Source organism: Orycteropus afer, unplaced genomic scaffold (genome assembly GCF_000298275.1).
Source record: "Orycteropus afer afer isolate SDZICR_OR568_19922 unplaced genomic scaffold, OryAfe1.0 scaffold00140, whole genome shotgun sequence".
In the NCBI taxonomy this organism is placed as follows: Eukaryota; Metazoa; Chordata; class Mammalia; order Tubulidentata; family Orycteropodidae; genus Orycteropus; species Orycteropus afer.
In genome coordinates, this window is record NW_006921727.1 from 7,830,836 (window position 1) to 7,844,559 (window position 13,724).

General features: G+C 35.1%; 1 protein-coding gene across 1 annotated transcript in view; it reads right to left on the bottom strand.

The window, feature by feature from the left end:
• TINAG (tubulointerstitial nephritis antigen) overlaps positions 1-13,724 on the bottom strand; it is a 147,835-nt gene that overhangs the window by 64,456 nt on the left and 69,655 nt on the right. The window contains exons 6-8 of the mRNA XM_007945625.2: positions 9,564-9,714; positions 6,280-6,460; positions 2,690-2,735 (exon numbers count right to left, since the gene is read on the bottom strand). Of these exons, the coding sequence (XP_007943816.1) occupies positions 2,690-2,735; positions 6,280-6,460; positions 9,564-9,714 (378 nt within the window). The remainder of the gene's footprint in view (positions 1-2,689; positions 2,736-6,279; positions 6,461-9,563; positions 9,715-13,724) is intronic.

Genomic DNA, 13,724 nt, shown 5'->3' on the forward strand with positions numbered 1-13,724 from the left:
GTGTACAGCCTCCGTTTGTGTTGTTGAAAAAAGGTGTTTGCATGAACAAGTCGTTGGTCTTGCAAAATTCTACCATACGTGTTCCAGCATTATTTCTGTCACCAAGGACTACATAAGTATACCTTGATAAATGTGTACAATGTTTGTCTATCTTACTCTGAAATGTATTTTAAATAAAATAGGAGCTGTCACTAGAATTTGATAGACCCTAAAATGAAACTTCTACTCCAAAGTTAACACAACCACTTAATGTCCATTTGTTTTATTTTATTTTTTAATATTCCATGCCTTTTCTGGTGCTATTCAAATATTCTCAAAAAGAAGTTAAATCTCTGTTATCTACTATAAAACACATTCCCATAGGAGTTTACGAATTTATATAACTGCATTTTTATGTAGCTATTTGCTTTTATTCTCTTTCCCCTTATGCTTAGTTTTAATTCAGCAGATTTTAGAAGAATATACACTCTTATTTATTTAGCTTTCTATTTCCTTTTACCTTCTTTTGTACCTTTTGTACAGTAAGAAATGCTGTATGTTAGCTCTGGCAACAATAATCCAGTTGAGTCTCTAGCAAGATGGTGCAACAAGAATTTTATCCATTTCAAACATGTGCAGATGTCACTAGTGTATGTTCTATTCTATAGAGCCATCAACTCCTTTAAGGCCTATGATTCCCCTCTTCTTTAAGTATCAGGAATAAAATATACTTTTTATTTGCTTAAAACAATACCAAATACAGATCTATGGGTCAGAAGCCATTAAAATTAGCTCAAAATAGTTTTCTCTCTTCAGTTTTTGACACCAAAACAGACCTGATAAACCCATTCATATACAACTTCATCAGCTAACTTAGTGCAATTTTACTTTTGGAAATATGCAGCAAACTCATTATACAGGACTGTAACACACCTGAGAGCAGAATGGCACCTGCCTTGATTTCTGCCCTGTCTCTAGCTTCTGACATGGTGGCAAAGAGTAGGTTCTTCACAAATATTTGTTAAAACGATATTGCAAACTTTGCATAATTGACTTCATTGCTTTGACATTTTCTCTCTTTATTTTTGATTCATCATGAAGAATTTGTAAGCATTTAAGTACATGACCATAAAATCAACCTAAAGTATTTCAATCTTAAAACAATGATGGTCTGAATGTATTTTGGCTGATTTAAAAAAGAAAGAAAAATATAAACAGCAATAATGATTTGATGGTTCAGATTAGTTACGTAAACTGTCCAAAGTCATTTCAGTAGCAAATAACAAAGATAAAATTTTTAATTTAGCCCTGAGTTCAAATGTCTGTGCCATTTCAAGTCTGTTCTAAGCTTCATGAAGCACATAATGAAATTAGAGAGAAATTCCTCCAGTCTTCCAGCAGTGAACACGTTACATAATTTTAAGAAGAAAAAATAAATAAAAACTTCTTTCCATTCATTTTGAATTTCATATAAGATTCCAGGATTGTTTAAATTAAACCCAATGCATGTTAATGTATGCTTTGTTTTCTAAGCAAATGCCAAATGGTGATAATGATCAATAAAACTTATTCAAACAAAATTATAAAATCCATGCTTCCTGCAAGATAATAAACTAATACCAATTCGACCAGCATTCAGAAAAACAAAAACAAAACTAGATATCAAATTTTTTTTAATTAAAATTAATTTTAATTTATTTTGGGCTTGTTTAATATTCCCCTGCATTGATAATGTATTTTAAGCCTTTCAGAGTTCATAATCTGAATTTCCATTTTAAACCTCACTGGATTTCCTAGTTCATGTACGATAAGATAATATTTAACACAGAGAATATATGCTGTAATATTATTGTCTTTATCCATGCCTTTAGTACAAAAAAAAAATGTATTTTCAATAGGTAAGCAAGGAGCTATTTATCAAAGATGATATCTTAAAAATCGAACTCTAGGCAGAATTAGTCACTGTATTATTTTCTTATGTATCGTTAGTTTACTATCAATAACATATTTACAAAATTCATCATAATATAGTCTTGCAGAATACAAAAGTCATTTTTGTTTATTCAGAAAAGGAAGCTCTGGTAGCATAGCTCCTAAGGCACTTGACTGCTAACCAGAAGGCTGGCGGTTCAAACCCACTAGCCACTCCTCAGAAGGAAGGTTGGGCAATCTACTTCTGTAGTGATACTGGGTCTGACTTGATGGCACATAACAACAACAATAAAAAAGAAGTTGTATCTACCTTTTTTCTACTGTTAATCCTCACTTTTTTTTCCCCCATTTCTTACCTACTCCATTTAAACTGAAGGTGAAAAAATATCTAATATTATGTATGATTCTTAAATATGATTGAACAAATAAAGTGAGCACCACTGCAAATCAGTCACTTCACAATTCATGTTCTTCTGTTTGGTCTATAATCATTTTTGAAAGACTTACAAGACTTTGATCAAATGTGTCACTAATATTTAAGAGTATTGCCTTTAGTTCTATTTGTGAATAAGTCTGCCATCTTAACATAAAATGACAGCTCATGAAGTTCATAAGGGAGCATATCTTCCATAATTGCACTGATATTAGAACTATTGAAACATCATGAATAATCTAAAAGTGAAAATTTTCTTTCTTATTAAGTTTCTTTCATGTGAGCTAAAATTTAATATATATTAAAGAAATTAATAAGACACAACCATATCTCACCCAAGCTTACCTTGAACTGGTCCATTTTGTATGATTTCTTTCATTATCTCAGTTTCCTGGAAGGAAAAATATCATTGAGTATCATCACTGTTATCAGAGTTTACTAAACCTTTTGTCTGCTGAACAACATTAAGTGTTGCACAATCCCAGTTAAGTATTATGCAATTCAAAGTGTCATGCCCACTCGCAATTTACTACTAAATATTCTGTTCTGGTTACCTAGTGCCACTCTGACAAGAAATATACCACAAATGGGATGACTTTAACAAACAGGAGTTTATTCTTATAATTTAGAGGCTTTTAAGTCCAAGTTCAAAGTGCCAGGCTCTAAGGGGCTGGGTGAAAGCCCCTCAACCTTGGGGTCCAGCTCAGCCTCCTGCTCCCGGCCCACTGGAGCTAGAGGCATTTCTTCACTCAGACAGCTGCTGGCTGCTGAGGCTGAGAAGCCCCAAGGTTGACAAATAAAAAGCCACAGTCCTTATATTACCAAAACACATGGCAGGTCATTAATTTAAGTCCATTGTAAGTCCCAAGGTCATCAGAGCATAGCAAGCTGCTGAGCAACAACACAGCTACATGCAAGGTCCAAGCTGCCATAGGCTAGAGACCATTCCCAAGGCTTCTCCTTAAATACAGGAAGAAGACCACATCCCAAAGACAGCTACTCAGCTGCTTGTGGTAGATCCCACCATGGAGCTGATTGCCAGTCTCATCATGGGGAATAACCACCAGCTGCCCAGCCAAGTTGACACACAAACATAACTACTATATATTCTTTGAAATATTCACATGTAAAATAAAGAAATCACTAAAGACAAGATACATCTATTCCTTTCAGTGACTTTTATCACTAAGTAATACTTTCGAAATGGAGAAGAAATATAGTAACTTTTTATGGTCACAGTGAAAAAATAAGCTAAAACTATATTTTAATGGTGAAAATTAATGTTATCTCCATTCTTTTGATCACAATAGTCATCCAAAATGACAGTTTACAGAGACGTTAGAATACAATATTTCTATGTTGCTACTCAATATGTACTCAGTACTTAGTAGGGAGGCAGGTCACTCATTCACTCATTCGTTCATTCATCTGTACATACCACTGAGCACAGACTGCATATTGAAAACCATGGTAGAAACACATATTGACCCTGTACCTATCCTTAGATTAAGAAAGACTAGGATGAAGGCCTGATAATTAACTTCTGAAAATTTGTTAATGAAAACCTATGGATCACAACAGAATACTAGTCAATGTAGTGCTGGAAGAGTTGCAACAATAGACTCAAACACACTAACAATCATAAATATAGAATAAGAAAAAGCAACTTTTGTTCTGTTATACATAAAACCACCAAGGGTAGGAGCTCACTCAATGGCAGCTAATAACAATCATCATTATCTTTAAGGTATTTATATTCTAGTGGGATAGACAAGTGTAAGGAGTCTACCACAATCCAGCAAATCATTAAGTGATGAACTACTAACCAAAAGGTTGTCAGTTCAAACCTAGCTAGAGATGCCTCAAAAGTAAGGCATGGTGATCTTCTTCCAAAAGGTCACAGACTTGAAATATACCTATGAAGCAATACTAATCTGCACATATGGTGTCACCCTGAGTTGGGATTGACAGTTGGGCAATCTACTTCTGTAGTAATACCACCTCAGAAACCCAAGAATGGGTCACTATGAGTTGGGTCCAACTCAACAGCACATAACAACAACAACAACAACAGACAAGCATAATTGCATTATAATAGACGTACTGTTATAGAAACAAACACAAAATACCATGGATGCAAATAAGAAAAAATTAATTCTGCCTACAAGTCAAGAAAAAGTTCACAGAGAAAATGAGGTTTTGACCTGGGCCATGACAAGTGTGTGAGATTTCACCAGACAGAAATCAATGGAATGACAATTTGAGTCAGAGGAATCACCATATGGCACAGATACATTTTGAAAGAGCATGGTACATTTAGGCAACCAACTATAGTTCTGCATACTGGATCATTATGAGAATAGGAGAGGTAGAGGAGGTGAATACTTGCAAGGCATGGCTCTGTAAATCACAACCAAATTATGAAAGTTCTGTATGCCATGGTAACAATCCTGAACTATATTCTTGACGTAACTGGAGGCCACTGAAGGTTCAGATATTCTGAAAGTGATAAGGTATGGTAACACTACCATGATGAAGTAAAATTTGCCTAGGTTCCATGACAAACTGGAATCCAAGGGGGTTTTCTTCCCTTCATGGCTCAATCCACTTCAATTATTTTATGAAACAGAAGGCAAAAGGATTGATAACATGAAATTATGACAAAGCTAGCCACTACCCAAAAAGTTGGTGAAAAGTGTTTGCTTTATCTTTATTTAAAAAAAAATGTGGTAGATATGTATGTAACAAAACATTTGCCATTTCAATATCCTTCACACGCACAATTTGTTGTTGTTGTTGTTATGTGCTGTCAAGTCGGACCCGACTCATAGCGACCCCTCCTTTGGTTTCCGAGGCAGTATCACTACGGAAGTAGATTGCCCAACCTTCCTTCCGAGGAGTGGCTGGTGGGTTTGAACCTCCAGCCTTCTGGTTAACTGTCAAGTGCCTTAGGCACTATGCTACCAGAGCTCCCATGCACAATTTAAAGACATTAATTATGTTTATCATGTTGTACAGCCATCACCATTATCTGTTTCCAAGTCTTTCTATCACGTTTAACAGGTTAATGTATCCTAATCAGTGAGTCTCTTTTTTCCTCCTACATTGTGCTCACTTCTGTTAAACCTTAAGTCTTTATATATGTCTGTTCAAGATATCACGTATAAGTGGTATTATACAATGTATGTGCTCTTGGGACTGACGTCACTCAGTATAACTTTTTCAAGATTCATCCATATTGTTGCATGTATCAAGACTTCATTTATCCTTGTAGTTGAGTAAGAATCCATTGTATGTATGTATCACACTTTGTTTACCCAGTCATTTGAGATTGTCAAGTGTGTATGTGTGTGTATCATACCAAAACTGGAAATATTTAAGAATATTTTATTAAGAATATCAAATAATTATACCTAAAAACATAGCATTTATTTTTAGAATGTACTAATTTAAAATAATGTTTAAATAGTTTTAATAATAGCAAAAAAACCCAAACCAAATTCACTGCCATCAAGTTGGATCCAACTCATAGCGACCCCTCCTTGGGTTTCTGAGGCAGTATCACTACGAAAGTAGATTGCTTAGTCTTCCTTCTGAGGAGTGGCTGGTGCGTTTGAACTACCAGCCTTCTGGTTAGCAGTCAAATGCCTTAGGCACTATGCCACCAGAGCTCTCAAAAGTGTCTCAAACAAACCCACTGCTTTGAGTCCATTCTGACTCAGAGTGACCCCCATTGGGTTTCTGAGGCTGTAAATCTTTACAGAAGTAGATTGCCCAGCCTTGTTTCTGCAGAGTGGCTGGTGAGTTTGAACCACTAACCTTCTGCTTAGCAATCAGATACCTTAAGCACTGTGCTACCAGAGCTCCTTCTTAATAATAGCAGAGCTATATTCTTGAGAAAGTCAAAATCATTAATTATTCCCATTTAGACTTACATTAGAAGAGACTCTGTATGGAGGAGAACATTGGTAGATCCTATTAGATTTCTCAATGTTGTTGGGACATGGCTTTGTGGCGTGCCGTTTTCCCCGCCCATCAGATCTACTTGCCATGGCACAGCCATTATTATTGGCATTTTGGTCCTTGAATAGTGGATAGCATGCATGGGATACCAGTCTATGGGGAATAAGCAAAGAAGCAAAGATAATATTTAGGAAAATGCAATAATATCCTGTCTATATTCGATTTCACCGAATTAAACATTCATAAATTAATCTGGCTACTTTCACGTGTAACTTTCAAAATGTCAACTGACTTCAACACATCAATTAAGAAGTATTACATTCCTCCCTGCCTCCCACTTATTTCTTCATTATAATTTTAAACATCTTGTTTCAATCCATTATAATAAATAATTCTATCTGTAGGACAGGCAGTGCCTGAGTTAGGGACATCTGACTTAAGGACAACTCCTACTTGCCCTTAAATGTTATGTAAATTTGCCCTCACTTCGAGATGATTGAACCACCCTCTACTCACAACAAATTCTTCTGTAATGAACACTTTCACTTGCTGCATGTGCAGCTTTTAAATCACTAAAAAATCTGTAAGCCTTTTCTTGCAGTAAAGTATGTCTAAGTAAGAACCATGTGGACCTCTTTCATCTTACCACAAATTCTTAAAGACACAATTAGGAATGGCTCTCACTCATAACCCATGGACTGCCTGTATAATCTTTCTTAACAATGGAAAATGACTGTCAATAATATTTGTGATAATAACAGGGGAAGGATTCCTTTATTCTATATCTACAATTATAACATGTAAGAGTTAAACTGAATTTTGATAAAGCACAAATTTCTTTACTCTCAAATGGGGTGTTCTGATAAATCATGTAAGTTTTAGCATCACATATTTTCTTTTTAATTTTTATTAATTGATAGATATTTTCTCATAAGACTCCAATTATTACATGGGCCTATAGTTCATGAAACTTTTGGGGAAATAATATGAAAATATAAAAAGTTAGTAAAGTGGAAATTTATCAAATGTATACAATATACAAAGATAGAAAAAATAATACGATTTCTGGTTTGGAAACTGAACATAGCAAATTTATACTTTCCAAGATACAAATTATTTGGTTCCAAATATAATATAATTATGTTGAATATAGAAATAGATAGAAAGGGATATAAAACCATGGAATTGGTTTATAAATATTCAAGGATGGCCTGACCAAAGAAGTACCTAGTAGGACTGGTTCAAGAAAATTCAGTAGTGTTGAACAGAGTACAAGAATTTGAGCAAAAAGCATGATGAAAGCAAGGCTATTAAAAACACTCAAGCATTTTAAAAATATATATTGCATTAAATGCCAGGGCAGATTACCCAATAATGAAGGTAAGCATGGGTTTACTTGTGCATTCTTACTTACTTACTAATCTGTAACAAACAATTTTATCAAAGATGTGGTGAAAAACATGTGAAATGATTTGCTGCAGATTAGTAAGCAAACACAAGTAAACCTGTGCTTAACTTGATTACTGAGTACCCTGTCCCAGTCAGGGATTATAAATTTGAAATGAGGAAGGTACTGGTGGATTGGGAGAGAGACAGATACTAGCCATACCTAGAAGCAGAATATGTGAAGTGATTAAAAAAATGTGAAATTGTTCACTAAAGATTAGTAAATAAGCACAAGTTACCCCGGGTTTACCTTGCTTACTGGGTATTCTGACACTGAAATTCAGACGATGACAATGACAATGGTTAAATCTCAGTGATAGTATACATGTTTAAGTCCCTAAAGTTCTCTTATGTTTTATCAGAATGTAAAACCAACAAAGCACCACTACATCAGAAAAGTTATCAGTCTGACTGTTATCAGTTGCCCATTTTAAGCAGCATCATATTAGTCAAAAGTGTTATGGAGGAGAAAAAAAAAAAAAGGAAAAGTATTGACATCTTGTTGTTGTTGTTGTAGTTGTTGTTGTTATATGCTGTCAAGTTGGACTTGACTCATAGCAAACCCTCCTTGGGTTTCTGAGGCGGTATCACTACGGAAGTAGATTGTCCAAGCTTCCTTCCAAGGAGTGGCTGGTAGGTTTGAACCTCCAGCCTTCTGGTTAGCAGTCAAATGCCTTGGGCACTAAGCTATCAGAGATAGCAATATAGTGATCTCACTCTCTTTGTAACACTTGTTAATACAGTAGATCCAGAGCACTAAGTCTCTGATGGATGCAGAAAGAACAGATGAGCAGGAAGAATGTATAACACTGTTTATCAACTGCAGTTTCTTTAGCAGAACAACTCAGCTCTTAAATAGATTAGCTTGTACAGTGGACAGTGGGGAAGTGGAGTGGGTATCAAACTATACAAGAGTAAGGAAATGCAACTTTTCTTTTCCCCTCAGATGTAATGCAGACAATTATACTGATGATTAGAGGCGATCATAAACTACCATATTTTCACATATACCATGTCCACATAAACAATGCTTGCATGTATATAATGCACTCAGCACATAGAGAATTAATGTACAAGAGGGTACAAAGTTTTCAAAAACTGTATATCATGCATTTTATTTGTATAAAAACACCATATATCTTTATTTTAATCTTCCAATTGTAATCTATTTTTTACCTGGTGTTATCGACTCACCTACCTGGATAACTAAAAGGTTCAATAGAGATATCAACAATATTGATTCCTTTATTTCCTCCATGGACACTCAGTAGAATCATTTGACTCAAAGCAATAAAAAGAGAATGTTCAAGTCTTCAAAACTAAAATTCCTATGCTGAATTTGGCTAGGAATTTTATGTTCTTCACATAATTGTTTCCAATAGCTTGTAATCTCAGTAGATACCAAATATAGTACATATCTATATAGATACAGTATATCTAGATATATAGATAGATGCAGTATATAGATAGGTAGATACATACATACATACATACACTGCATATATATATGCAGTCTAGGAGTTCTGTGGTGTAGTGACCAAGGAATTTTGACTGCTAATCAGAAAGCTGGCATTCAAACCCACCAGCAACTCCTCAGAAGGATGACTAGGCAACCTACTTCATAGAGATACTACCTCAGAAAGCCAAGGAAGGGTTGCTATGAGTTGAAACCAACTCAATGACAGTGAGTTTTGTTTTGTTTCTTTTGGTATATGCAGTGTATCTATCTCTCCATCTATCTATCTTCCTTATTCTAACTCTAAGCAGTATTCATAAAAATCCTAGAAACAGATATTGGGCAGCTATTTACCCACGTTTTCTCAGGTACCACCAAGCCCTATCGATGCGTCCACTGTTGCATCCATTACGGTTCTTGGGACAGCAAGAGATCAAATTCTGAGGGGACAGGTTGGCTGTGTATCGACCCTTGGACTGAATTGCTATCCGGTCAGCTGCCACACCTGTTTCAAATAGAACGTTAATTAATCTTCAAATTGTACAATTTGTTTGTTTGTTTGTTTTTAATAGATTACATAAAGTATTCTAAGTAATTCTTAAAGCTTTACGTGAAACTCCAAAATCAAACCTACTGCCATCGAGTCAATTCCAACTCATAGCAACCAACAATGGGTTTTCAAGGCTGTAAATCTTTATGGAAACAGTTTGCCATGGAGCAGATGGTGGGTTTGAACTGCTAACCTTCTGGTTAGCAGCCAAATATCTTACCCTCAGCCCCACCAGAGCTCCTTTACATGAAACAAGGTAACTTAAAATTATGAGGCCAAATATCATTAATATATCTGTGTGTACTGACTAGTTCAACTGGTCATAATTCTAGTCAGCATTTTTGTCCAGTTGTTGGTATTGTTCCATTATCTTACCTAAACTACAAAGACTTTTCTAGTTCCTTCTTCCTTTTATGTTCTACACACTTCTAAATTCTTCATTAAGAAATCTTTCAAGTGTGAAAACTCATACAGCTTACTTATACTTGTATCCCCTACACTTAGAACAGAATCTTGTATATTTACATAGATAGATTTATTTTTTTAATTGAGTATAACTAAACTGGGAAAATCAGGAAAACTAATCATATAAATATTAATTGGAAACTTATCTGATATACTGGATTAAACCAAACCTTTGATTTTTCACTGGCATTTAGTTTGACTTCTCAGTCAAAACCTAAAAAGGATTAATATGAATCTATCATTTACAGTACCTAAGATTGAATATAATATCTGTGATTGAAAACTATGTTCCTAATCATATTTTGGCAGACATTTCAGCAGATTTCATGTTGTTGCATGTATGTGCAATAAGCTAACATGTTTATGATTGAAACTTCTATTCCTGTTTAATAAATTCCCTAGCATATTTTTTGTAATTAGTTCTTTACTCATCATATTTATTGAGGACCTACTAGTTGATAGGAACTGCAACAAGCACTAGATATCTGATATAATCTTGTCCTTGATGTTTAATTTCCTATTTACTTTTAATTGAAAACAAGTTATGGTTTAGCTCATCAAAATTGCATGTGTATTGGAATTCCTTCTGATACTTATTTTAGAATTTTTCTAAAATAATTTATTTATAAATGTAGTTCTGTATAGGCATAGTTTTTATTTAACTGCAGAATATACATAATCCTGTAATGCAATGGTTGGCATGTTTTAGACACTCAATATGTATCAGATCTATAACTTCCCATTTCCTTCTCACTTTTCATCTAATACTGTACTAGGATATATTTCATAGGAGCAAATGACATTACACTACTATCTCTGCTATTCTCAAGAAAATAATTTCCTATTTCATGCAAGAAAATAGAAATTCTTTGATGCTTTGGCTTTCAATATGAGAGTTCAGAATCAAATATGAATTTTTAAAATGTTAGGGCAATGGTTCTTTGCTTCCAAAAATGTGTTTACAATGTAGCGAAAACTGTAGTCAAGAGTCTGACTTGAGTCTATCTGACTAGACCATGATCCTGGCTTCTAGGATCATTTCTAATATTCTGAATTGGCTTTAGTTAAATTACTTCATCTATTTATGCCTCCTTTATAAAACCAGAAGCTTGAAAAATGTGACCTTTAAGACCCCTTGTAGATCCATTAATCTGAACATTTCAGTTAAGCATAAATGTTTTAAATTCTACTGTTATGCAATATGTTGTACTTACACAGATACATCTGAATCTCTGTGAAGATTTAGTCCAAATTCATTTGAAATATTTAAAAGAAGTTGGAAGACTCAAGGAATGGCTCAGCTCAACCAATTGTTTTCCTCTCTCTTCTTGAACAGCATTACTGGGCCTTACCTCTGAGACATGTCCTATTATTTTCCCTGCTTATTTCATTCTGCCTCCAAAATTGTTTTGTGGTACATAGCACTCCCATCATTCCAGAGGCCTTCCTCTTCGGCTTCTGACATCTCACTTGAATTTGAATTTTATTTGATTACATAATCAGTATATATATATATGTGTGTGTGTGTCTGTGTGTGTATGTTTAATATCTTATTTATTCCATAGCCATTAGTGGAAAGGAAGAGTGATAATGCCTTGGAAACCCAAGAAGGGGTCACTATGAGTTGGATCTGACTCTACAGCAGTGAGTTTGGTTGGTTTGGTTTTATAGCCTTTAGCTTCCCTGAATAATATTTAAAAACTTTTTTTTAACTATTTACGTCCTGATACAGTTTTCTAAATATTTAAGAGAATCAAGTTTATTCTTATTTTAACACAAAAAAATAAATTCAGCCTGATTAACCTGACATACGACATAATACTGTATCCTCTGAAATCACAACAGGGTCAACAGTCTTTCCTAGTATTTTGGAGAATTCAGTACAGGGTCAAGCCCTGTGCTGAGGCCATCTGCAGGGCTGACTTGGAGACACTCGAATATACCTCCTAAATCACCCTGAGGCTCTCACTATTTCATCACTAATATCTCTCTCTCTTTAGATGTTTTCAGAAATACTGACTGTTTTAACTTTAAAGAAAAATTCTCATATAACACCAAGGAGGGGGAACATATTAACTACATAAATATAAAATGACAAAAAAATTATCTGAGTAAATCTTTCCTCATTCTCTATAAAAGGGCTCAGAGAGGTCCCCATTTGTATCCCTAATGACAGCAAACATCAGATAGAATACATTTCTACCCAAAGTGTAGCCAGTAATTAGACTCAGATATAAGCTTGACCAACTTCACGGTTCTCCCAAGGACATCATTCCTGACATGAACTGGCTGATACTATGAAGAAATGACATTTAGACAAAGGTATCGATATTCTTCTATCCCAGAGAGTACCAGCTTTCGGTAATGGCTTCTCTAAGAGGCTATGTACTTACTTCACAAAGATTTCAGTGACTAAACTACTTCTGAGCACTTCTTTGGAATTACCTACAAAGCTTAAAATATAGTTTCAGGAAAATCTTCAGTAGAGGCCAATCATCATGTTCCAAAATTATCAACCCAAACCCACTGGCATCAAGTCAATTCCATAGGTTGCATTTAATTGTTGTACTACAGTCAATACTCCTTTGAGGATAATTTTTGGAGAACAAGTCTTAGGACAAACCTGACTAATTCATTTATTACATTTATGAGCCTAAATGAAAGCATAAAAGAGATATTTCTTACACTTTTGGAACAATAAAAATGCTAATTTGAAAACTACTATTATTAAAGCATCAGTTACATTATTTTAGAATCATGGTGTATTTATTTTTGTGGTGCTGTGAATTACGTAATATGGCTTTTCTAGCCATGATCTTTGTGACTCTCATCAATATGACTGGGTGGAACTATGTAAATGTTCCCTACCAAAGGGAATGGATAGCTTGATAATACTGTAAAAGGTACATGGCAACTTTGTGTGGGTGGGACCATGGAAATAAGGTATATGGCACAGTTACATGGGATTGGTCAGTTTAGCATTTTGTTAGGCTTAAAATGAGCCATCCCAGAGTTGGAAAGGAGGATCTTACTACCATTGAGACAGGAGAATAACTGAGAACACATCCTTGGACCGAAGATCCCTGCACAGAGATAACAGAGAGACAGCAAAGAGATGGTAGCAAAGAAACCACAGCAGCAGAAACAGTAGAACCAAGAGACCAGTATGAGACAGAGCCCAAAGAGCAAGGAAGCTGGTACTTGTTCAGGCAGAAGGCTTGCTGGTGGAATGAGGTACCTCTTTGGGGACCTAGCTACAAAGCTAAAAGAGATTTGTAACTCTGACCCAAGTAGGGCAGAGGCAGAGGTCAGAGAGAAGCATATCTATGGCACATCTATGAAGAAGCTCTCTTGATTGAAGAATTGTATCCTGAGTGTTCCTGAACCTAAATTATAACATGTTACTTCCCTAAGTAACAGAGGGAGCTCTGGTAGCATAGTGCCTAAGGCACTTGACTGCTAACCAGAAGGCTGGTGGTTCAAACCCACCAGCCACTCCT